This window comes from Acanthochromis polyacanthus, chromosome 12 (genome assembly GCF_021347895.1).
Source record: "Acanthochromis polyacanthus isolate Apoly-LR-REF ecotype Palm Island chromosome 12, KAUST_Apoly_ChrSc, whole genome shotgun sequence".
In the NCBI taxonomy this organism is placed as follows: domain Eukaryota; kingdom Metazoa; phylum Chordata; class Actinopteri; family Pomacentridae; genus Acanthochromis; species Acanthochromis polyacanthus.
The window spans coordinates 30,033,110-30,061,045 of record NC_067124.1 but is presented as its reverse complement, the minus strand read 5'-3'; the positions used below and the strand labels follow the sequence as shown (position 1 = coordinate 30,061,045).

The 27,936-nt window shown below is 40.7% G+C and overlaps 1 protein-coding gene across 2 annotated transcripts; it reads right to left on the bottom strand.

Annotated features, from left to right (window-relative positions):
- Positions 1 to 73: 73 nt before the first annotated feature.
- pik3r4 (phosphoinositide-3-kinase, regulatory subunit 4) lies at positions 74 to 26,507 on the bottom strand. Of its 2 annotated transcripts, XM_051956910.1 has the most exons (22): positions 26,224 to 26,507; positions 24,458 to 25,190; positions 24,174 to 24,307; positions 23,539 to 23,749; positions 22,730 to 23,128; positions 22,295 to 22,429; positions 21,994 to 22,215; positions 21,376 to 21,549; positions 20,598 to 20,743; positions 20,005 to 20,208; positions 12,758 to 12,959; positions 11,049 to 11,069; positions 7,805 to 7,896; positions 5,262 to 5,484; positions 4,957 to 5,122; positions 4,489 to 4,653; positions 3,743 to 3,954; positions 2,647 to 2,778; positions 2,448 to 2,548; positions 2,079 to 2,167; positions 979 to 1,099; positions 74 to 751 (listed from the first exon to the last, which is right to left on the bottom strand). In XM_051956910.1, exons 2-22 carry the CDS (start codon positions 25,173 to 25,175, stop codon positions 581 to 583), a joined length of 4,038 nt encoding a protein of 1,345 aa, XP_051812870.1. In that variant the 5' UTR covers positions 25,176 to 25,190; positions 26,224 to 26,507; the 3' UTR covers positions 74 to 580. The 2 variants fall into 2 exon arrangements, with proteins under 2 accessions (XP_051812870.1, XP_022063764.1); XM_022208072.2 differs by lacking the exon at positions 11,049 to 11,069 and having other exon boundaries at positions 26,224 to 26,506.
- Positions 26,508 to 27,936: the final 1,429 nt, after the last annotated feature.

Here is a 27,936-nt window from a genome sequence, read left to right as displayed (position 1 = left end):
AAAATTGATTCTCTAAAGGCTCAAAATTCGTTGTTCATCATTTCACTGAATAAAAACCACAGGAAAAAGCATCTCGTATGAGAGAACAGATTGTATTGAACAAACGGAACAATTCAGGTAACATGGTTCATCTGTAGTTAATGAGATTTTTTTTGTTTATACAAGTTTGCCACCAAACTTTATATTACTCACATTTAAAATAATGTATGTACAAACTCAAAGAGAAAAAAAAATATTTTTTTGTGACTCAGTGACAACAGTCAGTCATTAAATGGTTTTAAAATGAACTCAAACGGGCCTGACCTGTGTTTTTACATAATGAAGAACATCTCATGAATATAAAGCGACTTTAAACACAAGATGAGCTCAAACGGAACAAAACTCATGAACAAACATTAACACACAGATGTTTCCTGTAGCTGTTGGTTTACATGCTGTTGCTGCGATTCACACACTGGTTTTATTGAATTAACAGAAACTGCATCTTTCAGTCAGACTTCTAACATGAACTGGAAGTTAAGCACACATCATGCAGGTGTGTGTGTTGTCACTGGCGTTGTGGTGTTGTTGCTGCTCTTCTTCACTTCCACACCTTGACGATGCCGTCTCTGGACGAGGTGACGATGAAGCCCTGTGTGGTCTGGAAGGTGGCGATGTCAGTGATGATGTCATGGTGTCCTACAGGCAGAGATTCTGGGCCGCGGCGAGGAGAATCCTCCACAACACCACTCTTCTGTTTACTGTGAATCTCCTGCAGACACACAAAGTTCAGGTCAGATGGGAAACTGGCCCGTGTGTGTAGCTGTGTAGACATCTTTTTACATCTTTGTGTGTGTAGCAGGGCAGCGTGAGTGTAGCTGTGTTTATACACAAATGTGTGTGGTAGTAGTAGTACTACAGTGTGTAGATATGTGTGTAGTAGTACTATAGTGAGTGTGTTTTTATACCTGTACAGTGTGTGCCTGTGTGTAAACTCACCTGTACGACCTCTGTTCCTTCTATGATCTTGCGGCTGTACAGGACAGACGGACAGTGCAGCGAGTCGTTGGCTCCTCCTGCTACGATGTAAGACCTCTCTGGATAGGCCAGATCCCAGAACCTGAACACAGCCAATCAGACGCCGCTTTAAACCCACGTTCAGAGTCATGACTCAGCGTCTGTTGCTTCTGCAGGTTGGTTTTAGTTTCCAATAATTCCCATTTAGCTGCGGTGATTCAGCGTCATCTGTTTTTATTCTGTCTGAGGAGGATTTCTCCTGAATTTCAGAGCTGCAGATGTTCTGTTGTTGGAATCTGTTTTGGTCTTTGGAGGAAATTGACTGACAGGAGGCTCAGACCACAACTCTCTCCTGCTTTATATTGTTTTAATCCTTTTGCATTCAGTGGCTGTTGAAATGTTTTAGAATCCCACCAAATCTGATTTCATGGTCCAGTACAACTGGAGCCCCAAAAATCACATCTGGTTTCTCTAAAGTCTGCAGCGTCACTTTCTCATTTTAAAATGGCACTACAGGAGATTTTACAGCAGCAGAGTCATGAAAAAACTATATATAAAGGCTCTATATGCATGGAGCAACACATCAGTTCAATTAGTGAGTTAATGACAGATAATGTGCCAATTTTTTGATGAACCTTTATGAAGCTACACCCTTAAACAAACTTAATGTATGAAATAATGTGAAACTGCAACATTGTTTACGTTATTGGCTGACATATGCAGCTCCACTCAGCTTTACTGTGAATTTCAGTTTGATTAATCGTTTAGTAGCACTGTACGATTCTGTCCAAGATGACGATCATTTCACCGTTGAGATTATTATTAAACACTTGCAGCAGAGTTCTCTACGAGCAGGAGATTTTAAACATCAAAAACAAAGTTGATAAACTGCATGATGAAGATTATAAAAGATTTTATATTTGTGTTTGGCATTGTATCAATTATTTCACCAGTTTACATGTTACAGCCTGTACAAAAATGCACTACTACAGATGACAAGAAGCTGCACATCGTTAATAAGCCTAATTTTTAAAAGGCAGTTAGTTTTAGTGTTGCATTCAGGAGGTTTTCTTGGTTCTCACCTGATTCTCATGTCAGATCCGGCCGTCAGCAGCAGAGGATTCCCATCAGCAGGACTGCAGTAGATCCCATGAACACTGTGAGGCGACGGCTGCAAACACAAACACACTCAGAAAATAACTACATGGACTTAGTTGTTGTAATTAAGTACTTCTACTTTGCTGTACTGATACTTTTACCTACATAAAAAAATCTGAAGCATGCAGACAGTTAATAAACTGACTCTCAGATTCTAACGTTAGCAGTTAGTCATTGCTGTTCAGTTGGTCATCGTGTAGTTTGAAATGGATTTGTCTGTTTTTGTATCAGATTTGGTATCTAGAACTGCTGAATGTTGCTTCTTATTGACAAAGTTCCAGACACTGACGAACCTGCATCTCAGACAGTGGAGGTGCAGAACTGGCCCACAGGGTGAATTTACGATCTCCGGTCTCCATGTCCCACATGGAGACTTCGTTGTTCCCCTGGACAGCTGCACAGACAGACAGATTGATATTAATCATGTCATCGCATGAACTTGTTTGACTCTCAGCTTCACTGAGGTTTAAAACATTTTTGAGTGTGTCTGACCTGCGATCACAGATGATTGGTAGAGCGGGTGCATCAGCAGCCGTCTGATTCGTGCTCTGGCAGGGTGGGAGTGGTTTGAGATGGGGAGCTGGAACCGCATATCCCAGCAGGCCATGGTGCCGCTGCTGGTTCCTGCAGAGGACGCAAAACACAGGAACTTTAACAAAAGTCAAACATCTGACAGCTTTTTTAAAATGTAGATTCAATGCTGTAGAAAAAGCAAGAAGTTTGTAAAATACAACACAAAGTCACAGATTTAATCAGTGGTTTACAAGTTGACTTTTTAAAAACACTTTTTGCTATCTTAAAATATTTTTTTGCTCTTTGATAGATTTTATATATTCTCACATTTCCTATTTTTTAAAATAAAATGTTTAAATCATAAAAGTCAACAGGAAGACAGCTAACATATCACTGATTTAGTCCACACGACCTACTTTTTTCCTCATCTGTCTACAGGTTAGTATTTTTTTGTTTTTTACACAAACACACACTTAGTGGTAGAAAGTAACTCAGTACATTTACTCAAGTGCTGTTCTAACTTCTAAGGTACATGTCCTTAATAATGACAGCGTTGTGCTACTTTTTCCTCCCACTCCTCTATATCCCAGAGCGAAATATTCTTCTTTTCACTCAACTAAGTTTATCAGACACCTTTTTTAAAATGCTGATTTGACAGTAATATAAAAGAAACTTTACAAATGCAACAAATTGTTACAGATGAAACCTGTCATTTGATATTTTTAATATTTCTTTACATTGTTTTATGGTATATGCTCTCGTATTTTCTCAAATTCTTTGGATACGTTTTATACCGGGCTTTGCAAAAGTTCTGTTACACTTGCAATAAGATAATTTTTTATTTTCCAAATATTTCAATATATGTGTTAATGACAATATTAGTCAGAAATGTGGCCACCCAGAAGTTTTATCTTATTGCGCCAAAAAATCTTTGTGTTCATTTTTGTGAATGTCTCAACAAGTGTAACAGAACTTTTGCAAAGCCCGGTGTATATATATGTTTTATGTTTCTGACAGAAAAGTAGGGATAATGAAAATCTAAAAGCCCACGGTGGATGTGTGAGTGAACACAGACCCAGGCAGAGCCAGCACTGGTGCATGTCCACGGTGAAGGAGGTGATGAGTCCCAGGCGGAGGTCGTGTCGCAGCGTCCAGGCGTTGGAGTTGGAGCGGAGGTCCCAGCCAACCAGAGAGCCGTTGACGGTGGCGTATGCCAGCACCGACTGGGCGCCCGAGTTGAAGTGGTGGATGTCGACCGCACAGCCGTCCTCCTGCAGGTCCAGAGACCTGAGAGGGACACATCTGTCAACATCTGGGGACACATCAGCTAACTTCTACTGGACCTCAGGCTTATTTCAAAAGCAGCCAGAACCCAGTCAGCTCTCAGAAATGATTGACCAATTAATCAACGGGACCTCTGAGATGTCACTGAACAAATAGCCTTAGGTTTAAAAGTGCGAAAAAAAACCTGCTAAAAATGTGCAGAAGGGCAATTAAAAAAGATGATCTCAGAGTATTGTTTCATCTCATAGCGTTTTACGGGATAAATATCGAGTCGTAACAAATTTATATCACCTGAAATTGATTTTGTCCTTGTTTTGTCTGGTCTGACAGCAAGAATCCACCATAGCTTTGTTTGTTACTTAAATTGATACAATTCACTAAATCAAACATTACCTGAGCTCAGTACAAACTAGATTTACGTCCCAAAAAGAGACGAAGCCACAAGCTGGAGGACGAACAACCCGTCATGGCTGATCTAAGCGTACAATCAGTGATGTAGAGTGAACCCGGGTTGTCACCTGCGGATGGGTTTGTTACCTGGTCTGGAAGGGCTGCACTTTGGGAGACTTTGGTGGTTTATTTGCTTCGACTGCGAGCAGCTGGATGGATCCGTTATCTGAGGCCACGGCCAGGTAATGTGAGCCCTGACAGAAGGTGAGCGTCTTCACATGACCTCCAATACGAGAGTAAGTCAACACGGACCTGCAGACGCAGAGTGGAATGTTAAAGTACTCAAAAACAATGAGGTTTTGTCAATTTATTCAACCTTTATTTAAACAGAAAAGGTAACAGTTTATATAAGAAATGATTTTATTTCCACTGCACTTAAGAGGAAATTAGTGTACTTTCTATTACTCTACATTTATCCGACAGGCTTTTTAAGATGCAGTTTTGGCACAATGGATGATAGGAGCTCTGAAAACCGCCTCACAACAGACTTTATTCTGAGTGGAATTAGACTTTAAAACAGCAGAACCGGCTGTGAAAGCAGCCTGACAGACTCACCTGGTGGTCGTGGTCTTTCCTTCCATCTTCTGACTGTCCCAGACTTTGACGGTGCCGTCGTTTGACGCCGTGGCAAAGATGGAGTGTTCATCTGAGACCCGGATGCGATTCACCGCAGCTTTGTGTTCGTGGAGATGAGCGACCAGCAGGCCTTTGGGATGCCACCCTGAAACAACAGAGGTCTGTGAGGTCATGTTCAACAGATGCAGCAGATACAGCGCCCCCTGTCTGCAGTGTGGTGTAAAGTGGTAGATATGTTAGATACAGCGCCCCCTGTCTGCAGTGTGGTGTGTGCAGAGCGTTACCGGGTGGAGGTGGTCGGCTCTCCCACTCGGCGCTCTCCATCATGTGCTTGGCCATGCGCTCGGCGCTGCACTGCTCTCTCTTCTGCTGCACCAGCTGCTGCAGCTCCGCCTTGCAGGTGTTCATACGTCGCTGATAGGCCGGACCGCTCGCCACTGACTGTAACACCGGAACCGCTGGAGTCACGGCGCTCTTCCTGATCTGACTGACCGGCCCATCGGTGGCCTGCAAACAGATTCGAATGAGATTTAAGCAGCTGTAGGCTGGCTCAGGATGATGCTTCACATCATTAAACTACCAGTTAAAGTCTGGTTATTTCACACACGCTGAACTGGTTTGGGGACTGCAGACATTCAGTTTTAGGTGCTACTAAGGTTCAGTGTGCAGGATTTGGGGAGGCCTATTTGCAGACTTTGAATATAATAATAATCAGAATTATGCTTTCATTACTACTGACCAAAAAGTAAAAATAATTATGTTTTTGTCACATTAAATTTAACAACTTCTATCTGCAGAGGGAGCAGTCATATTTCTATAGCAGTCCAGAACAGAGAAACTAAATAATGACTCTAAAGAGTTGCTTTGTGTTTTTGGTGACTGCTGTAGATTTTCGTTTTTGCATGAAAGATGACAGTGGTGTGTGTGGTCATAAGTTCATTGTTCATCAACATCCTCAACACTAAGCACCACTAAATCCCACAGACCACACCTTTGAAGACAATAAATGACTGAAAAATTACAATCGATAAAATAAAACGTAAATTGTGTGATTGCAGCTTCTCAAATGTGAATATTTTGTTGTTTCTTTCCTCGTCTTTCACAGCTTAACTGAGAAAATAATCCACGTATTAATCTGCAATGGGAAAAAAAAAAAATCAGTAGGTTGGTTAAGTTTCTTGTTTTAATTTATTTCAGTTTTAACTTTCAGTCTGTCTTAATTTAGCGCATTAGCATGGTAGCATAATCAATTAGACGTGAACGTAAGGTATGTCATTAGATGAAAAGTCACCAGGATCTGGTCGACAAAGAAACCTGCAGCTGTTAGAATCATAAAATTTCAGTTGATGATTGTCATAAAAATAATTAAAATTGTCTTTCTGTTAATTTTAGGTTACAATTAGTATTTGTGACTGTAAAAGCTATCTTTGTTGTTTCAGATCCAACAAATCTCCAAGTTCCTGTTGTCCTCTGTTGGCTGTGTCGTTTGGTTTTGCAAATAAATCCGTGAGGTTAATGTCAACAGATTTATGGAGCAACGGATGCTCATTAAAATGCAATTGAAAGCAATCTGTTGCTGCCATAGAACCACAACAGAAGAAGAAAGAAGATGAAAAGTGAGTAAAACTGTTTCATGCAGCTGTTTTTATACAGATGAATGGAAATGATTCTTGTTCTAAATTTCCTGGTAATCCTTTCAACAGCTGTGGTAATAGATATTTTCGGTTTTGAACGGACTGAGTGTTGACTACAAGCAGAAGATGTCTACCAGGTCTGACCACAATCAACCAAACCAGAGCCAACGAAGTAAACAATCAAACTGAAGCCATAATGAAGCTGTTACTTATAAAATGCTGATGTGGGTCCACTCAGAGTGGAAAACTGGCCCTCATTCAGACTACAGTTTAATCTCTGATGTGACTGTTTAGATGTTCAGTGTGGCAGCTAATAAACACTTTTCTGCGCAACAGCAGCAGCCAACTGGAAACAAACACTTTGTGGTAATGAGAGAAAGACACTGACAGCTTGTTTGAGGAGGAGACCAAGAGACAAATATTTCACTGCAAATAAGCGTCATATCCAAAGGGCAGAAATTCACCTACTATCAGATATTTCATTAGTTGAGACCAAACTGACTCTGAAACTGTGAATTTGTCCAGATGGTGAACTGAGCTGCTAACAGGTGGTCTTTTAAATGTTAGCTTCACCTTCATGATCGTTAGTGAACACTTTCACCATCCTGTGACATTTTAGCAACAAAACAATAATAAACTGGAAATCATCAGCAGATTAAAGTCATTGTTAGTTGTTGCACTAAAAACTTACATTTAATACAAGTTTCTAGTGAATCTGTGGTAAAATCACAATCAATTACAAGAGTCCAACTGGAGATGGAGCGAAAATGATCAATTTTGCAGATAATTATTTACTAGATAACTATTGCTTGACCTCTAAAATGTCAGAAAACTGTAAAACTGAGGATCAGTGTTTCCTCAAATGTCTTCTTTTGTCTGAAGAAGTTCAGTTTAATGTCATTGAGGGGAAAAGAAACCAGAAAACACACCAATACATCTGCACTCAGAATTTAGACTTTGTACTAAAATTACTCTGACTAATGGATTATCGAAATAGTTACTTAATAGTTGATCATTAATCAGGTAATTGTTGCAGCTGTAGTACAACCCAAGTAGTTTTTGGACTCATGTCTTGTGAACACATTTTGGGTAAAATGCTCTGTAAGTAATCGGTGCAGGTGTAAATCTGTTTCTGGTTTAACAGGCTGCAGACAAACACCGGTAAAGCTGCAGCGTTGGAGGCTTGGCATTACCGTGATGGCCTGCGAGGACGGCGGCTCCTGAGATCCAAACATGCTCTTCCACTCCTCATTCATGGTGGAGTCCTGCTTCGTGTGCTTTCTCGCTGCAGGGAAATGAAACACAACAGGTATATGCAAACCGGATGTTAGACCTTTCTCATGGCATTCAGATCCATAAATGTTCCAACACATGCTCAGCAGACGCAGCCAAAACTGCTTATGATTCAAAAAATGGTTTTGCTGGAAAACTGAAGATCTATCGGTAACAAGAAAAGCGTGAAACGGCTTGAGATGTGATCAACTGTTTCCAGTTCAACAATACTTTGAGTCGAGAGCTTTGGTTTGGAGTGAGATTAAAATATGGGAGGAAGTGTCACAAATGTGTAAAATAAATGTCATTTCAAGAGAGAGACAGCTGTAGTGCTCAGCTGAGTGTGATCAGATGAACGTCTTTGCAGAGCAGATGTGAGGTTTGTCAGGTGCACGGCACAAAAGTAAAGTGATTAATGTGGGAGATTAGAGAGGAGAGTTTCCTCGAGGCTCTTTCTTTTTCCAAGGTTTCGGCTGCAGTACTTAGCTCTGCTGACTTCCAGAGAAACATCTGGAACTCAGGGTTAGTTATGACCTGGTCATGGAGATTCACAGATTTGGAATTCAAAGGCTCGACTCCCACGCTGCCTCTCATATAATGGAGACGCTCTGCTGACTTTAACTGCCTCACGAAAGGAGGCTGGTGTTTGTTTACTGCTGACTGACCGACTGATAAACACAGAAGAACAGCAGATTCACCATGAAGGAAACCGGAATCCTTTTTATCGTTACTGATCACAGGTGGAACAAAAAACAAAAGAAGTTCTCCTGTAATCTGCTGATTATAGCTGAAATATTGTGAAGATGCAGGTCAGAAGTCAGTCAGTAAATGCAATCTTTTACTTAAGTTTTCAAACAGAAAAAATGAAGTTGTGCATCCCAGCTTGCAAACAGCTGATCGTTTGTGATCCTGAGCTGCTTCTCTCCAGATTTTATTGACTTTTTCTGCAAATGACTCCTTATGTACATGACTAGTCCCATAACTTTTCCTGCATCTCCACCTGCTGGACAAATTTTAAGCTGACACTTAATAGCAAAGTAGATACAAAAAGAAAAAAAATCATTTAAAAAAAATTCATACAAACATCAAATTTGGTGTGGCCATTACTAATCAGCTGGCCATTTAGGAAAAAAACATTAGCTACATAAAAATTCAAAATAGCGTCCATTTTTCAAGAGAGCGGACACTGGCGGCAGATTTTTGGATTTTTTTTTTAAATGGATTTTTCATTACATGACATTAGTATTTTTTCACACATTTTTGAAAACCTTAATGTATTTCTGGCAACTTAAAGCTTCTATGAACCTTCTATATAGTAAAATCTCATTAACTTTAAGGTCGGAATGTTGAGGTCATGAAAACACTTTTATTAAGCAAGTTTGAATTAACAAGGTTTTTACTGTAGTTGGAAAAGTCCATGTTAAATGTGGCACATGCTTAAGAGTTGAGTCTGTATGAAGAACAAGTGCCAGGAGTCTAGCTATTATTGATACTAAACTACAAGAATATTACATCACTCGATTGCTATAGATTCATGCATATTTTCAAAAATATGCAGAAAATATGCTATTAACGACGTAAGTTGTCTTGTTAGAATGTGCACATTTGACTTCTATGCACTAAATTACAGATATTTTGACCCCCAAACCAAGCAATCAGCTGTGTAAAAATATATGGGATGGCATATAAGACAATACCTTTGAAAATTTGTGTGGAAAAAAAAAGGAGGCAAAATATTTGATAGTTGAAGGAACAAAACAAATTAGAGTGTATGTAAAAAAAAAAAACATTAAATATACATAACTAGTTAAAGCTTAGTTAAAACTTAGTTAAATCCTAGTTGTGGTTCATTTTAAGGTCACTAGTTAGATAGACCCTCCAGAAAAACGCGGTTATGCGATCGCATGAATTCCCGCATTAATCACCAAAATGCTGCTGATTATGCGGGGGTCAATTATTTCCCAAAAGGCCGCATAATCCCCGCAAAACAGCACATAATTCCCGCAAGAATCTCACATTTCCACGAAAAAAAAAGAGAAATATGCGGGTACCGCTTGATTTCACAATTTCCGCATAAAATGAAAAAACTACAACCAATATAAATGGAGTTGTGAGTGAGTTTTTATGTGACGCCCGGCCTGACGTAATCAGTTCGCGCATTCACACACACACTAGAATAGTGGTCGGCAACTGGCGGGGGGCGACCCCCGCAGGTTGGCCCGCTGTTTGATTGTTTACAAACATTTTGGCCCGAAGTCACATCTACTTGCCGACCCCTGCACGAGAAGCACGAGCTGATGCGGAGCGCGGCGCCAGTGTTGCCAACTTAGCGACTTTCTCGCTAAATCTAGCGACTTTCCAAAGCGTCCTCGCGACTTTTTTTGTCAAAAGCGACTCGCCACAAATCTAGCGACTTTTTCTGCCGTTATGGAGACGCTGACAGGAAAACTCGGATCATTCTGCAGTTACTGTCCTCAGCAAGCAGCAGGTGCTGCTGTGAGCTTCTCCCCCTCCCAAAGCACAGGCTGTCAGTCCAGTAACCCCACAGCAGTCCCAGTGTCTGATTAGAGGACACATCCCTCCACGGCCAGACGGCAGGTGAATCGCGCATATTTTTGCATATTTCACAACTATTCGCATACTTTGCAACTTTCCACAATTTCCCCGCATAAAACCCCCGCATATTTATTCGCATAATCAAGGATTTTTGTCCGCGTTTTTCAGGAGGGTCTAGTTAGAAATAAGCCCACAGCATGGCAATGCAGCTGTTAGCACCGATACATAAACCGGTTACAGTTAATGTTAGACATTAAAGGTCCCATGAAACAAATTCAAATTTTCTTTTGTAGTTTCCAATCCTCTGAGTATAAAAACCTGCAGGTGAAAGAGGACACGAGGAACCCAATGACTGAATGGGATTTTTTGCACCGATGCTCAACAAGAAAAAATACAATTCGGAGGATTAAAGGGCAAAATATTAATATTAAAATATGTAAAATATTATTTGTTGGCAGGCTTTGGCCACTCAATAAAACAGCAGATTGGGACCACGAGGCAACAACATGGAAGAAGGTGTTTTTAATTTCATGGGACCTTAAAGCATTTTATGAGTTTCACAGCGAGCATGCAGCATCACTTCAGACTGAAAAGTACGGAACAATGTACCAGATGCTGCAGCGACGGACTCTGAAATGAACAGAAAGAACATTTTAATATGAATCACATGGGCTTGATTACAGCTTAGGTCTGGCGAGATTACACAGTGGTTTCCTGGAAGACAAGCGAACTCCCAGTTTCACTAAAAATGTGAAAATTCCCTTTGCAACATCTGGAATTAAGAGACAACACTCTTGACTTTTAGGAGTAGCTCATTTATCAGAGTCCTACTCCACAAACAAACACAACATCTGAGGATGGTTTTAAGTTGATTAATGTATCTGTCTGTGAAGAAAGCAGAAGGTAAAGTTTAAGGCTCCTGAAAATGAAGATAGGAAGTGAGATCACCAGTTGAACATAGAGCTCTCAGCAACAACAATAATCTATTGATGTTTAGACTCTCCATCACCATCAGCAGGAGGCGTCTGATAGTCTCAGATCCATCACAACAAGCCCAAACATCCAGCCAGAGTCAGAACTACAGGAACCAGGAGTCCTGCAGCAGAAAGTCTGGACCCACAGAATACAAAGTACTGAACCAATCGGAAACCATTCTTCAATCAACTCCAAGACAGTCGAAAATCCAAAAACTCATTGAAAATCAAGTCTAATATCAGTCGAAATCCAAACCAGTCTAAAACCAGAAACCAGTCCAGAACCACTCCACATCCAAGTCGAAAATCTCCTAAAAGTATGGCTGAAAGCAGTCCAAAAAAAAACCTGCCTAAAATCAATTCGATATCAGCTGCAAATCAAGAAGTTGAAAGAGAAAAATACTTCAGTTGTCAAATGAAACACTCTTGTTCTCAATGAAAACTGATTAGAAAGAAACTGCACGTCCTTAAAACTACATATTTGAATTGATCAGTGGTGACCTGAGCTGCACTCACTGAGTTTCTGTTTCTGGACTTCACACCTCAGTTCCAGATTTAATTAATCAAAACATCGTCTCGAACACTTTTTTATAACCTTTTAGCTGATTAATGTTGTGCTGATGGGAGCAAACTCTGTGTGAGCCTCCTGAAGGATTATAAATGAAGCTTTCAGCACATTTATGTTGACATAAGCGGTCTCATTTCACTCATGCTGAGGCGCCAAAAGCGCCAAATTTCAAGAGAATTCCTTCAAGCTGTTCCTGGGATATTGTCTTTGAGGAAAATCTGAAAATATAACAACTCTTGTCCCTGTTGCTGTTGGTGCAGATGCATAAAACTGAACCTTCTCCTACTTTCCTATCGTGCTATCAGTCCTGGCAGACAGTTCTGATTTTATTGGTTTTCCAGCAAATTTAAACAATTCTCTTTCCAGAAAGTGTGAGCAAGTTTCGAGATGATCCCCTGATTCACTGGAGCGACTTTGTACATAGGAAGCAGTCCATGTTCAAATTGCTGCGAATGTGTTTGACATAAAAGATAATTTATTTAAGAGAGAATATACTTTGTTTTTAAAATTTATACAAAAATGCACTTAAACAATGGGAAAATGGAAAGCCAAACTCCTGTGAGCTATAAAGTGTCCAAAACAAAAACAAATCCCCACCTCACACTGTCTGAGGCCCACGACTGAAAAGTTCTTGTTAAAACCTCAGCAATAATGAATTTTGCCAAAGGAAGCGATTCCCCAGTGATCATAAACACGATCAGGGCTTAGTTTCCCATCTAAAGAAGGTAACATTGTGCAGATTTGAGGCTCTTTTTGTAATACCAAGTGACGCTTACCTCTCTTGTCCTCGGTCTCTGCCTTGGGTTTGACCAGGTCTACTTGGCGGCCGGTGATGCCGAGCGTCGCCAGGTCGATGACGCCGGTCTGCACCGCCTCCCCCAGGTGGCTCTGCTCGCCCATGTTGGCTTTGGCCTTGTTGGATTTCAGCATAAAGTCTTTGAGTGCCAGCAGCTTGTCCTCCTCCGCCTCAGTCATCCCCTGAACACCGAAGGACACAGAGCGGGACAGAGTGAACACAGAGCTGGACCGGCTTTCAAACAGGACTCTGGAGGGAAACCAGGTCACAGGGAACCTTCAGAACAGAGTCCAGTCAGCAGCATGAGAGGTTCTGCTCTACCAGATATCACTGAATTTATTTTAATTTCTGTGCACTAAAGCTAAAAGGAAATACACCTCATTGAAAAAGCTAAAATTAAGCTCCAGTGTTATCAAAAACACATTGATAAGCCTCAGACACACTACAGCACCAAATGTGGATTCATCCCAGGCGTAAACTAACCGTGACGTCACCCGTTGGTTTCAACGCCGAGAAAATGAAGCCCGGATTTTGCTACTTCCTGGTCGCCGTTTTGGATTTTTTGGAGCCAGTGACGTAAAAAGCGTCATCAAACAGACTGGACCGGAGAGCAACTAGGGGCAGGATTGGCTGAGAACTCTTATCCCGCCCACGTTTTGCCGCAGAGGCTTCTGTTGCCACGCCCCCTGGCTCCGCCAACTTTAACGATTTATTTAAAATTCAGTATTGATTTATTTTAAGATCGGCCACCTGATCTCTCATTTTGACCATGAAAACTAATGGGGAAAAAATCCTGAGCTGTAGAACATCAGTCTATCAAATTTTATTTTTTCCAAAAATGAATTGGGGTCTATGGAGCAAAAGCTTTTTGGAGCCAACCCTAGCGGACGGCGTGATATTGCAAGTTTTTGACACTTCCGGGTTTGCTTCAATTCTGGAGCCAGATGCTACGTCCACTATATATACAGTCTATGATTCATCCACCACTGAAAATAGTCCCCAACAAATGCATTGTTTCCTACTGTTTGAGTAACTTTTGTGAAAAAATTGAACTGACCAGCTGTTTAAGGAGATTACAGATAAACACTAAATATAGTTTTTATTACTAATGCCATATTATGATCTCACTTTACTCTCCCCTTTCTCATTATGAAGTCCTCAGTCATCTGTGAACCACCCAAAACTGCACTGAGCTGCAGGAAAAATGCTCTACAAATAAAGTTTGACTGATTGATAGATCGTAATATGTAAAGAGCCAAAACATGACATCAAACATTGAACAGGAGGTTTGATGTTTAAAGTCTTTAAGAAACAAAAAGGACCACAATGATAAAGAAAGCTAAAAAAGGAAGAGTTTCATTTATTATTATTGTTACTGGCAGTAAGTGTACTTTTATTTTTAACTATGGAATCTTTTTTTAATCGCTACTATGATTCATGGCGCACAGCTGTTTTATAAAAAGGAAATGGCACCTTATCTGATTTTTATTTGGATTTCAATTTTTTCTAATTGTCTAATTTCTTTTTGTTAACATTTTGCTTTACATTTTTTCATTTTCTTGTTTTGGTTTGCATTATTCTCTCACATTTGTTTTGTCAGTTGCTTGTGAAGCACTTTGAACTGCATCCCAGTTCTTTGAAGAGTGCTATCTAAATAAACTCTGATTAAAACCTTTACAGTAAAGCTCAGCTGGATTTGAATTGGGGTGCTGCTGGGGTTTAAGGTTGTTGTTATTGAAGATAAGATACTTAAAGAGCCACAAAGTTAATTCGGTAACTTGAACTGTGATCAGAGAAAGCTGCCACATTTATCTAAAACATGATTCCACTGTCAGCTTTGTTTCCTGCATCTGCTGCCCTGATTTTCATCCCTGCCTGCGTTTGCCTTTGATGCTGTTACCGAATATTGAAATGAAAGCCTGTAAATCAGACAGCAGCTATTACTAAAGCTAATCTGAGCTACACCCAGTAACTGCTGGGATACATCAGTCTGCTGGGATGATGAAGTGAAGACTGAAGAGAAAAACTGGTCCAAGATCAGTGAAATTGTTGTTTTAATGTGTAATGTGAAGGAAGGTTCACAGAATACAAAAAAACCAACCTGTCAGACCTGATCAGAGAGGTGCATTTGAATTGGCCATTGAAACTGATCTGACTCCATATGTATGACATCTGCAAAAAAAAAAAAGTCACTTCTTTGAACTTGAGTAGATGAATTTGGTTTGGGATTTGAGTGTGAATAAATGAGAGGTTTCTGAACTACACTCACACACGAAATGCTGGTGTGTGAAAGTTGTTCATGTGGTGGAAAAATGTCTCAGAGTTGTGGTTTTTCCTCAGAACTTTGTCTGTTCTGCTCTCCAGATGCAGCTTTTACACTAGAAACACTGTCCAGGATGCAAAAAGCTCAACTCCAGCTTATGTTGGCAAACAGCACCAGGATAGTCAAACACATTGTGTTCATTAAAGGAGTTCCACAGAAACTTTCTGGCCCTCGTGGTTAAATTCTGAGGAAACATTCAGTAAGCACAAACCTTCATTTGGTCAAATGGATGCTATAGTGAATGTGTGTGGGAGCCTGAATCATGTTTGTAGCAGGGTTAGCTTGTTTTAACTCTGAAACAGAGATGAAGTTGGGGTGCAGCTGGATCACAACAGTAAATGATACTGCAAAGCTGGACTGCAATGGTAAAAGATGCCACAGAGCCAGATAACCATGGTAATTGATGCTGAAAAGTTAGATTGCTAGGGTATCTGATGCCTTGTAGCCGGATCACCATTGTAACTGATGCTGAAAAGCTAGACTGCTATGGTAACTGATGGCAAAAAGTTAGACTGCTATGCTAACTGATGCCACAGAGCCAGATCACCACGGTAACCTGATGTTGTACAGCTAGATCACACGGTGACTGGTACCGCAAAGCCAACACATATGATGCCACATAAAGAACACCTGGTTAACAAAGAAATTGATCATCTCTGATTGATACAGTTATTTCTGACTGGAGTTTTAGGTTTTGTCGAGCCGGTAACACAAAGAAAGCCTGGTGTTGTCAAAAACTTGCTTTGTGGTACAGTCTCTGATCAGAGAGGTGAGTTTGAATCAGCTTTCAAACACCTCGATAACCACTTGAACCTGATCGACTCCACGTGTACGATGTCTCTGCAAAAACTATATCTTTGAACTTGAGTAGATGAATTTGGTTTGGGCTTCGTGTGTGAATAAATGAGATATTTCCTAACCACACTCACACATGAAATGCTGGTGTGTGAGGGTTGTGGCTGCAGAATGTTTCACAGAGTTATGGTTTTTCCTCAGAACCTTGTCTGTTCTGCTCTCCAGATGCGGCTCTTAAACTAAAAATACTTTCCAGGATGCAAAAAGCTCATCCCCCATACATGTGTTCATTGTAGAAGTTCCGCAGAAACTTTCTGGCATTCATGGCTAAATTCAAAGAAAACCTTCAGCAACCACAAACCTTCATTTGGTGAACCTGAGGAGAGCGAGTGTGGGAGTCTGAATCATGTTTTAGCATGTTTAAGCTTGTTGTACCTCTGAAACAGAGATAAAGTTGTGGTCAGGATGATCTAAAATGTTTAAATACCTCCATCCTCCTTCCCTGCCTCCCTCTGATGAATAATCCTTAACAAAAACCTCCTGAGCTTTTTTCGTTTGACTTGGAAATCTCCCAAAGGAGAATATTTCCGCAGTCAAGATTATAATGCCCAGTTGTTGCAATGCAGAGATGTGAGGAATGTAAAACATTTTACTGTTCAGTATTACAGAGAGGACCGGTAATGCTACTGCCAGATTTTCAAACTTAATTCAGCTGCTTGTTTTAAACTTTTCGCTGCACATTTGACCTCTAAGATTTTAAACTTGATTCACTTAAACATGATCTTAAACACTTAATTTCAACACTGTCCCATAAAGAAGATGATGTGAAAATCACTTTAGTTTTTGGCTGAATCAAAGAAAAATTAATGTTTTTGCTGAAATATCAACAGACTAAGGCACTGACTCAATCTGATTTTTTTTAAACATGATTATTGTTAATTGTAATTAATGTCATTTTGCACAATCTCAGGCAAATAATTTGCACAGTTTCACATTTATACGTTTCCATTTCTTGTATCACCTTTGTAATTCCTTGTATTTGCTACACTTGCTTTTTATTCGGCTTACAACACTTTTAAAAAAAAAATGCTTTATCCCCCTTTAAAATGTTTCCACTTGTCAGTGTTTACTGTAATGCATCAAAACATCAAGTCCAATTCCTCGTATGTGAACCCTCACTCAGCAGTAAAACTGTTTTGGATTCTAATCAGTCTTCTAATCTGTGTAGCACCTGCGGTGTAAAACAGACCTGGCAGCATAGAAAGTTCAAATGTTTTCTGTCAGGGTGCAGCTTCAAGCACACAATATTCAGCATTTCTGATAAAAACTCATTACAATGTTTTAAAAAATAATGAAACTACAATTATTAACATGTCCAGTCAGTACAGCAGTTACACATGTTCTTGTCATTATAACTTATTTCCTGCTTTTATCCTGCACCAGAACTAAAAAATGGGAGTAAATCTTCTGATAAAGTGAAATATTCTTCCTGTTGGCTCCTACACAGCTTGGCAGACATTCCTCAGTTTGACCTTCATGTCTTTTTATGTCTCTATTATTTATTTATTTTTTCAGCCAACAAATTTCCAAAGAAATTAATGTGAAGCAGCACTTGGTGAAACATATTTACTGTAAAATCTGTGGCGCAGATGAGATCAAGGACCTCCACAGTCAGGAATGTTGCATAGATGGATGTGTCTGAGTAAGAATATCTATTTTCAGATTACTGGAATAACAACAGACAAGGATTTTTTTCAAAGATACTGCATGACAGATGGATAAGGAAACGTGCTGTGTTCATGGAAAAGTAAATCTGACACCAACCTCTCTGCACTGAACATAAATAACTATAAAGTAAGAACGGAACACTTTACACAAAGATATGGAGAAGCAATACGTTCTACTGCCACTATTTAATCATCCACAGATGTAAGAAGCAATAACATTAAAAAGCTCTATTTTGTTTTCAGTTTATTTCTACTTTCAATTTTAATGGTCTATACTGATTATTCCATGTCAGATCATCAGGGGTCTTCTGCTCCACCAGTTACTTTTTTATCAGCAGCTTTTTTTTTCATAAACTGTGGATATTTCAAGTAGTAGCTGGAAATTATAGCTTGATATATTGTGGCTCTGTCACACAAACGCCGCCTGCAGCTGCCGCTCTTTTCCCCCTTTCTCCCCACACGACACTCAGTCATTACCGTGATGCATGTAATATCACCACAGCTTTCAGGGGCAGTTTGATTAAAATTGCACGAAGTAGCGAGGAGTTACGGTAATTTGAATAACATACGCCGCGGTGTCACCGGTGATCCCTCTCGTAGTAATTAGGAAGACTGGGGGGGAACCTCTGATTTGTTCCGTGTTTCTTGTCCTAATTGAGCGCTGCACACTGAGTGTGTGCACGTCTATCCAGGACCGACCCAGCCAGTTATATCTGTGCGTTATCTGACTTTATAAGTAAGTCACTTCACTTAAATGTTCTGCAATCATTTAGTTAATAAGTGTTGCAAGTTTTAAGTTACTTGCTGTTGTTTGGACGGAGTTTTCACCGTTAATTGGTTACGTGTGTGTGCTTCTCCGTGAAAACTACATGTAAAATATAATGTTCTGCACCTCGCCCTATATTCCGCGGACAGCTTTGATTTCCAGGAAAAGCTTTGAAATCTGCGGGAAATTCCGCGATCGCGGATTTCTGGAGGGACTAGACAATGTATTGTTTTAAATGCACTCTCATTTAATTTAAAGAAACATGATTATTTTAAAGGAGAACATGTTTTTAATCCCCTGGCTTGTGTTGATCCAACTGCACTCAATCTGAGGCTTGGATAAACAGGAAAAGTGTTATCTGGGTTGTTTTACTTGAAAATTACAAAGATCCATCATCTGAGCTCAAACACAAACAAAGCAAGTTTAAAACGGTCATCTGGCAAAGATTTCACTGTGAAAAGTCGATTTTTTTTTCTGACTCTTTACCCACTCTTACAGAGAACAGATTATTTTCATATACGGAATATTTTATATACTGATTAGCTGAGCAAAAGCTTTGTAGCTTTGTACCACTAAATGGCTGATTTAAACCGAAAATAATAAAATGAGTCTCCAAAACATGCTGCAGAGCTGATAAAGGAACCAGACTTGGAAAGATTGTTGCATTTCAGCAAATTCAGGCTGAACAATATGCAAAATCAAAAAAATCTTATTGCATTTATTTTGACAGATGTTATCAAATGAGTCACAATGTTGGTGTCAGGCTTCGCCATTTACTTTACACATAAAAAAACATAAAAATGATTGAGATTTTTACTACACTTAGGCTTGGATTTGTAGGCCAGGAATCTCCGTAGCACTGCAATGCTTCATTTCTAATGGTATGCTGGGATTTATATTACTTTTATCAACAAATTGCAGATACTTGACTTTTGCACTTTGCCATATCGCAGTTTCAGTAGTATTTCAATTAGCTGGTTATCCCTGCTGCAAAGTGACCTTACTGCAGGTGCTGCTTTAATTACCTGTCGAGAGTACAGAATTTTGTGTCTCTTTTTGGTCATTTTGTGTGACTCTGTGGTTGTTTTATGTCTCTAAATGATTATTTTGTCTCTTTGTGGTCATCTTTCATCATTGCTTTGCCTCATTATGGTATTTTGGTGTCACTTTAGTTTGGGTAGTTCTATGTCTTTTCGTGGTACTTTTGCATCACTGTGTGGTCGTTTTGTGTATCTCAGTGCTCCTTATATTTTTTTCATTAACTATTTTGAACAATTTCTGCTCAACTATCTCTGATTTGCCTGAAAATTACAGCATAAAATATTGATATTTAGAAAGATGTTTTTCTTATTTTAGTTTTATATATCAAATACTTTGCAAGAGAAAACTTTCGACCCACTTTCAGCACGTTGTCATCCAAAAAAAACCTGCTGAAAGTTAGTCAACAGGCAATATCTTTAATTGTTGTCCCTGCAAGTCTAAAATTCTACAAATATCACTTAAAATATTTCTGTTATGAAAATATCTTTATGCACATCAGAGATGGAGAGAGAGTGCCCATTTGATTTGAAATGAAGTAACCCAAAAGTGTTTGGTGAATGAGGTGAAGTTCTGACCTGTGACAGCAGCTTCTTGAGCAGCTGAGCGATGGCCGGGTCCTCTGGTGTGGGACACTCTGGGATCGAACCTGCACGCTTCTTCTGCCGCAGCAGCAGGTGTCTGAAGAGGCTGGCGATGTCTTTGGATCGCAGGGCGTAGTCAAAGATGGAGCGACTCACCGGCTCCTTCAGGACACTGAGCAGGACCAGCTCCTTATCGATCTGAGGAGGCAGACGAAGTATACACAGAAGGTACAAAAACCAGCAGAGCTCCAACGCAACCAAAAGATGCTATTGTATGAAATAATGCAAATAACAATAATGCAACTAATCATAAGAGGTGTAGTTTGGTGACATGCTCATAGTAATTTAACTGTGTACGATGATAATGAGGAATGCTTAGATTACATTCATATCAACGTAAATTGTATGATTTATGGTTATATTTAGGTGTGTATTTTTCCTTTTAATTCCTTTCATTTTCGGATTACCTCCTCACAAAAGTCAACAATGTGTGGAAAAGTGGAAGAACACTGACAATACAGGGAGGCAAAGAAGAGAGAAGTTTTCAAGTTCAGACACTGAAGATGATGGTGATGGTGTGGACTCACCTGGATGATGGGCTGGGTGATGAAGGGGTTGAGATGAGGCATCAGTTTGCAGTAGACGTCGGCCACGTTGAGGTGCTGTGCGACCACGGTGATGAAGCCCACTGCCCCGTAACGGATCCACAGGTTGGGGTGACACAAGAACGGAGCTACAGCGAGCAGGAGAGGACAGATGACACAAAAGAAAACAAAGGAGACTAAACTGTCTCTCAGAGTTTGTAGAGGCTGGAAAGATGAAAGTAAGTAAAATATCTGTATTGCGTAGAGCCCCCATTTTTTTCTAGCATTGGTAACACCTGTGGACAATTTTATCTAAAACTTTCTGAAACCATCCAGCTATGCAGATGTGAGAAAGCCGTGAGGTATAGCAGTCCTTTTCCAGCTCTCTTTTCCATTTGTTAGTATTTACAACATTTCACCACCACATCTCCTCCCTCTCCAAGACCGCTGTCTTTTCAATCCAGACTTCTCAGAATGCCTTAACACTGCAGATTTCTGATGCGATCAGACAGTAGACCTTTCAAACTAGTTCTAATAGATTATAATCTGTATATAAATGGTACCGTTTCTTTAAGTGTGCCAAAACTTGTGTACAGGCAACAGAAACAAAAACAGAAGTCAGAAACAACAGGTTCACTTAGTTCCATTAGTTAACTTGTGCTGTTATGTATCCTGTCAAAAACTGGCAGTAAATTTTGACCTGCTTGTCACACAAGATATGAATAAAAATGACAGAAGAACAGAAATACAGCTGTGGGAGAAGCAGACCGGCAGAACTCACCAATGTCGCTGACAAACTCGTAGATGTGAGGTTTCTGCAGCAGGCCCAGCTGGCACATACAGGTAAGAGCGTTCAGAGCTTTGTAGATGACAAACTCCTCGGTGTCACTCAGGCCCTGCTGCAGGAGAGGCTTTAGGATGGAGGAACTCTGCCAGCCCACGTACGCCGCCACACCTTCAGTACAACATTGATAAAATACCAGACAAAGCACAGGGAGAGTGAGATGACCAAAAACACCAACTGGATTGTTTTTGTTGTTGTCCTATATTCATCATCTGTAGAGACAGCAGTGATGTCCAGCTAGAAGTCACTTTTCAGCCACAGAAGGTAACTGTCTGATTTAGGAAAAAATAAATCCCTAAATCCCGGGAGTGAGAGCAGCAGTTTAAACTTCAACAGTGCCAAATTTTCCGCTAAAACAAGCTTTTAAACCGGATGTTTCTTCACACCAAATCCCAAACAGTCCAAGAGGTGTCTGCTGAGCACCCTGACTTGAGTCAACATTTTGAAAGATTTGATAATGCCGATAAGTAGAAACTGTGTCTTGTAATCGTCTAATCTCAGATCCTGTCCCATTGTACAGACCTGAAGTGCTTCCATCTTTCTGACGTTTCTTACCCACGATGCTGTCGAAGAACGCTCCCCGAAGGTGCCAGTCGTTCTTGTCGTTGAGGAATGTGATCATGTGAGACAGCAGGACGTCGTTGGCTTTCTGTCGGCCGAAGAAGACACAGAGACGGGTGATGCCGTTCTCCATTAGTGACTGCTTGACTATGTTCTCCGAGTCGCTGAGCAGCGTCACCACCTTCTGCTGCACCATCTCGTGCAGCGCCTGGAGCTCTGAGCGTCAAACACACAAAGTTATTTTCACCTATGGAAAAACACATCTGACATCAGCAGCAGGAAGGTGGGTTTGTACCTGAGTCGTAGTTTTCATTGGGGTGGAGGGTTTCCTCAGCATCCTCACTGCTCAGATCCTGCTCTGTGTTCACGTTGTTTTCCTGAACCAGCTCCAGGAAACGCAGCGCACTCTCTGCCAGGTGGGCAATGTTCTCTGAGTGTCACCCCAAAAAGAATAAACATCCCATTTTGAAATATGACCGACCAGTGCAGAATCTCTGCAGCTTGAACTTATGTCAATAGCTTAGTGTTTAAAAATCTGACAGAAAAACATAGATCAGCTTGTAATTTTACATAAACACAATCACTGTTGATAAAGTATTAGTTTTTTAACTGGCGATCAACGCATGTAGTGTAAAAATTCACAGTATTATATTTTATTCATCCATTTTAGCTGAGTGAGAAAATGAATTCATTTTTTTTAAGTTAGGTGTTGTATTTCAGTTCCACTGACCTGCGTATGCCAACCTGACAATGGTGGCGTCATCCTGGGCGAGGTGTGCAATACCTGGCAGGATGTACTCTGGGTAGATGTTGACATCGTTCCTCGGCACCTCCTTCACCAGCGCCAGCACCTTGGCCAGAGTACGCACAGCCTGAGCACGCACACGGGGCACGGGGTCGTTGCAGAAGTGCAGCAGATAAGGCGTGATGCGGTCCAGCAGGATGTCAACACCCAGACGTGGCGCCAGATGAAGGATGAGCTCCAGTGCAGCCAGCTTTGAGTCACAGGAGTGCAGCGTCTGCAGGCAGGACGTGATGACGGACACCAGGACAATGAGGCCCTGCTCCTCACGGGAGCTCAGCATGCAATCGCTGCCATCCTGTGACAAGGACGAAGAGGAGGAGGAACCTGGAAGACAAACGCATGAAAAAGACTGTTTCTGAAATGCAAGTATTGAACCTACGCTAGTATCCCTGCACCGAGTCCAAAACTGGCCTGATGTCAGCCAAAAGCTAGTCTGAAACCAGTCGAAAAGCAGTCTAAAACCAGTATAAAATCAGCTCAAGTCAACTCTCAACTTGTTTTTGGGAACATCATTAAATGTGATATGTGATTCTTTCACCTGGTCAACCAAAGACTGACTTAATGTCTTATTTATTTGGTTCATTTTCAGAGAAATGAATAAGTACAAATACTCAGAAAGGCAGGATGAGAGAAGTGTCTGAAAAAATACCATATTTTCCAAGAGAAATGTTTGCTCCCTTTACGTTACATACAACTATGAAAACATCCCAGCCTCGAAAAAAACTCGAACTTACCCCCTCGCAGATTGTGCAGTATGTTGTCAAGGTCTTTGCGGATGACAAGCACTCTTTCGTCTGCAGACTGGAACGTCTCTTTGGCAAATTGAGCCATGTAGGGCTGCAGGAAAGTGTAGAAGATGTCAGGGAAAGCTTTCCCTCTCTGCTGCTTCAGATACTCCTCGGCTGTCAGACGCTTCTCCGGCTCCCGTTGAACCATCTGAGCCACCTGAGAGGGAAGATGAAACAAATGCCTCTTAAATGGGACGTTTCACGCACATTTCCATATCTGTTTGTGGGGGCTCCACTCGCAGATCTCTACGACTTGACATCAGACTCCCCCAGGATTTTTTTAACATTTAATTTCCTGTATTCTAGAGATTTTTATGCATCAGTTCAGGTCTTTTCTGCACCATTTTTTAAAAACGTAAAATAAACACAAAATTCAGGCAGCGTTAGAAAACACTGAGGAGGACCTATCTCCTGTATTCCTCTCTGAAATCTGCGCCTAAGTCCAGTAACCATCCCAAACAACCCTCGACAACGTAATGACAAATACCACGAGACGACACAGGTTTAACCGTTCCTCTGTCTCTTGAGTGATATCAGTTTGTGTCCCATTTCTTATAATCCCACTGTAAAAAGACTAATACCAGCTCTCGGATGCTTCGGTCCTCGATCTTCATGAGGACCTGCTCCGTCTGGAAGAGTCCTTTACGATATGCCAGCAGCTGCGACAGATCGAAGAGAGGAACGCCCTCCGTGAACAACTCCGCGATCACACAGCCTAAAAATGGACACATAGATTGCGCAACAAAAAACAATTTTCTTGCTGTGCCACTGGACATACATATAATCATATGAACAACACTACTATCTGTATCAATATCATCAGTAATAATTGTTTGGAATGGCTCCGCTTCAGATGTGTCTGTACCTGCAGAGAAGATGTCCATGGCCTGTTTGAGCTCCCCTCTGCTCCTCTGGTTGTTGTTTGTCAGGTCAACCAGCGGCGTGTTCTGGTCGCTCTCTGTCGTGAACATGCTTCCATCCACAAACCTCTCAGGGGCGATGTAGCACGTTCTCCGTCTGGATGTGTCGAAGAAGTAGTTGAAATCAGCGGGGTTGTCCTCCGGCAGGTATGTGGGCTTAAAGCTGGCAAAGTCGGTGAGCAGCACCCAGTTCCAGCTGGTCACCATTACATTCTCTGTCTTGATGTCTCCGTGGCGGACGCCGGCCTTGTGCGCCTGGTCGACGGCATTGAGGATCTGGAAGGCAAGCCAACGCTTCTCTACATTGTTGAGGAAGGGTCGTGTGCTGATGCGATCATAGAGGTTGTCTCGGACATACTGACGGAAAAGGATGGCAGCTTTCTCCGTCAGCGATGTCTTCTGGAAGGGCAAGCAGTTCTGGCAGGAGTGCAGCCGAATCTTTAGCTCTTCCAGCTCCTGTTTGTAGCTGGTCAGCGGCAGCGACGGATCCTGGATGGCGAAGACCTTCACCACGACCAGGCCCTCCCGGTGTTTGGCGCGTGCCACCTTGAAGAAGCGGGTACTGCCCAGACTCTTATCATACTCATGGTCGTGGATGTCGGAAAAGTAGCTGTCAACAGAGAGGATCTGAGAAGGGGCAATCCCTGCCAGCTGGTTACCCATCACGCCTCAACACGTCTGTGAAAAATTTACAGAAAAAAAATTATTTTCAAATATGCATTTTCAGAAGACACAACATACATATCAGTGAACTTTCCTGAACAAGGATTAATTGGCTCTGTTTGTACTTTTTTCACCACTGCTCTTTGACTACATATTTCTGGAACTTCAACAGGTGATACATACAGGTACCAGTTTTACTGCTGCATCTGTTCAGAGTAAAACAACCACCCCTTTAAAAAAAAAAAGAACAGTGGTGAACAAACCAGTGTGTCCAGAAGGACATAATTCAGACAAGCTTGAGTCAGCACTTACAAACCAACAAGAATAAAGAAAAAACACAGGTTCACAATCCTGCAATGGATGAAATCAAAGACCTACATGGTGGTTTTACATGCTGGATGATGTTATTGACCACTGACACTCTCATCTATTAAAATCTATAACGAAATTAATGCAAATGTACGACGAAGTTAGTACAATTTATATAAAATACTCCCGATATTAGACCACATTTAAGTTAACTCTGGTGTCATTACAAAGGCCTCTACGGTACAAGACTTAAGACAAAAGCATGTAAATTTTAGATGCGACTTTATTCTGTCCTTGTGTTACCGCACGAATACCTACAGTACCAGATTTCGTTCACAATAGTCCCAATTTTAAACGTGACTTTATTCACTTCTCGTATGGCTTTTTCTGGTGTGGTTAAACGGCATCATGTGAACAAGGCTATCAGTCTCCTTTGGTTGAATGGTTTATTTCAGCAATTTACGAGCAGCAGAGTAAGTCTCTGTGTCTTCCCTGAGTCTCTGCTTGCTTTTAATTTAAGAAAGATTTTCCTGTTGTTGAGCCTCCATGACTCATTATAAACCAGATGTTTCGCCAACTTCCAACTTGGTTACTGAAGCAGCAGTCACATGATTCAACACTGTGACAGCAGTAATATAACATTTAAGCTAACCGTTATTACCTCAGTACCACAAAGCTTTTACATTAGAATCCGCCATTTGTTTAAACAAACCACAGACTGTGAAAATCAGATGTTTACCCGCCGCTGTTGAGGCTGCTGCTGCTGTTGTTTTTGTGTTAGCTTTAGCAGGTTAGCTAACTTTTCAGTAATGTTGCTGCTGCTAACTGCTGCCAACGGCGACAAACTTTAAACTCGGACCCGATTAACCGTCTTCATGCCGTCTCTCAGTGGTTCAGCTACCAAAGCCCGTTGGCTCGGATCCGCCGCCGCCGCTAAAAAAAAATAACTCTAACCGTAAATACTGAACCGAAGCAGCCTGAATCACGAAGCAGCTGCGCTAAACGATTAGCCGCTTCTAGCTGTTGTTATGACTCCGGGTCACGGCGGAAATTGCTATATGGCAGCTGACCTGACAGCGCTCTCTGCGGCCAACTGCCGGTACTGCAACAGTAGTCTATTAAAACGTAAATGCTGTTTCAGAAGCTTTGCAGGACTTTATATAGTAGTGAAAATGAGCCCACAGTTAGGGAAAATAAGACAAGAAAAACGCCCAGAAACTCTTTGGAATTTGAAAATTAAAGTCCAATTAATTATTAATAAATAATTTTAATCCAATAAGGCATTTTTTTCTGTGTAATGAGGATATTTACGTTTGATGCTCAGGCCTTTGTCCTGTTCTAAATCTATAAACTGACGAAATTTTCCCCTTGGATTTTTCCGATTTTTTTCTCCACTTTTGGAATACATGAAATATGAACAACATCACAAAAACAAACCCGAGCATTTCAAATGTTATGGTTTGTTATGGTTGTTTTTTTTAAAATATTTTAATCTTTAATGGTTTCAGTCCTTTTGGGGGGTATTTATTTTTACAACAAGCTACATTCTGCTACAGTGTATTTTTACTGGAAAAAGCTTTTGTGTGTGTGTGTGCAGGACCTTCACTTCTTTTTACTTTGCTGTATTGGTATTTTACTGACATATTTGAATCTCTTTTCTAGCGCTGAAGGTGACACCCAGGCAGGCCTGGGGTGGCTATTCGGGAGGACCGGAACAATTTCCGGTGGGCCGGTCTGATATTTGGGCCGCCACTGTCAATAAAGTAACCCCGACCCCTCACTTCGCAACACTTTAACACTCTATAAAAATTCAATATTGATTTATTTTAAGATCGGCCATCTGATCTCTTATTTTGACCATGAAAACTAACGGGGGGAAAAAATTATATACAGTCTATGCATCATACTCTGTTTGGCTCCACACTTGCTGATGACCGCTTCCGGTCTCAGAAAATGAAAAAAATGTACCTTATTTCGTTTCTGTCTCTTACTAATTTTATTTTCTTGTTATTGTAAATATAAAATGAAAATCAAAGCATTTTAAAAATTTAATTAGCAAGTTATGTTATACTGTGAATAACAAACTTGCAGACAACAGTGCAATAATTATTCTTTATTCATGAAGATTAGATATCTGTGAACACTAATTTGCTTGATGTTTGATATTGCAAAAAAGGACATTGTGATGTTGTAAAGAATTGTGTTGGACATTAGCCCTTTAACTGATGTTCTCATATTTGTGAGATTTAAGTTGTGATGGAACCGTTTCCTTGCAGAGGGAAAAGAGATGATAGTGATTAGAAAGTGCAACACCTTTAATTTTATTTTTTAAATTTAACATTTTTATTTCTTCTTTTATTTCATTTTTAAGGTTTGGATACCCTTGAACACTTATTTGAACAGAATATAGATTCTGATATTGTTGTAAAGAATAATGTTGGAGATGTGCACT

Bases quoted from the DNA above. Each gene is read 5' to 3' on its own strand.
- pik3r4 (XM_051956910.1), bottom strand. From the start codon at position 25,175: ATGGGTAACCAGCTGGCAGGGATTGCCCCTTCTCAGATCCTCTCTGTT. The intron at 12,960-20,004 runs GTCAGAACTTCA...TTCGGTGTTCAG, and splicing joins TCAAGAAGCTGCTGTCACAG to GGGATGACTGAGGCGGAGGA. The intron at 4,654-4,956 runs GTGAGTCTGTCA...CTGCGTCTGCAG, and splicing joins GGAAAGACCACGACCACCAG to GTCCGTGTTGACTTACTCTC.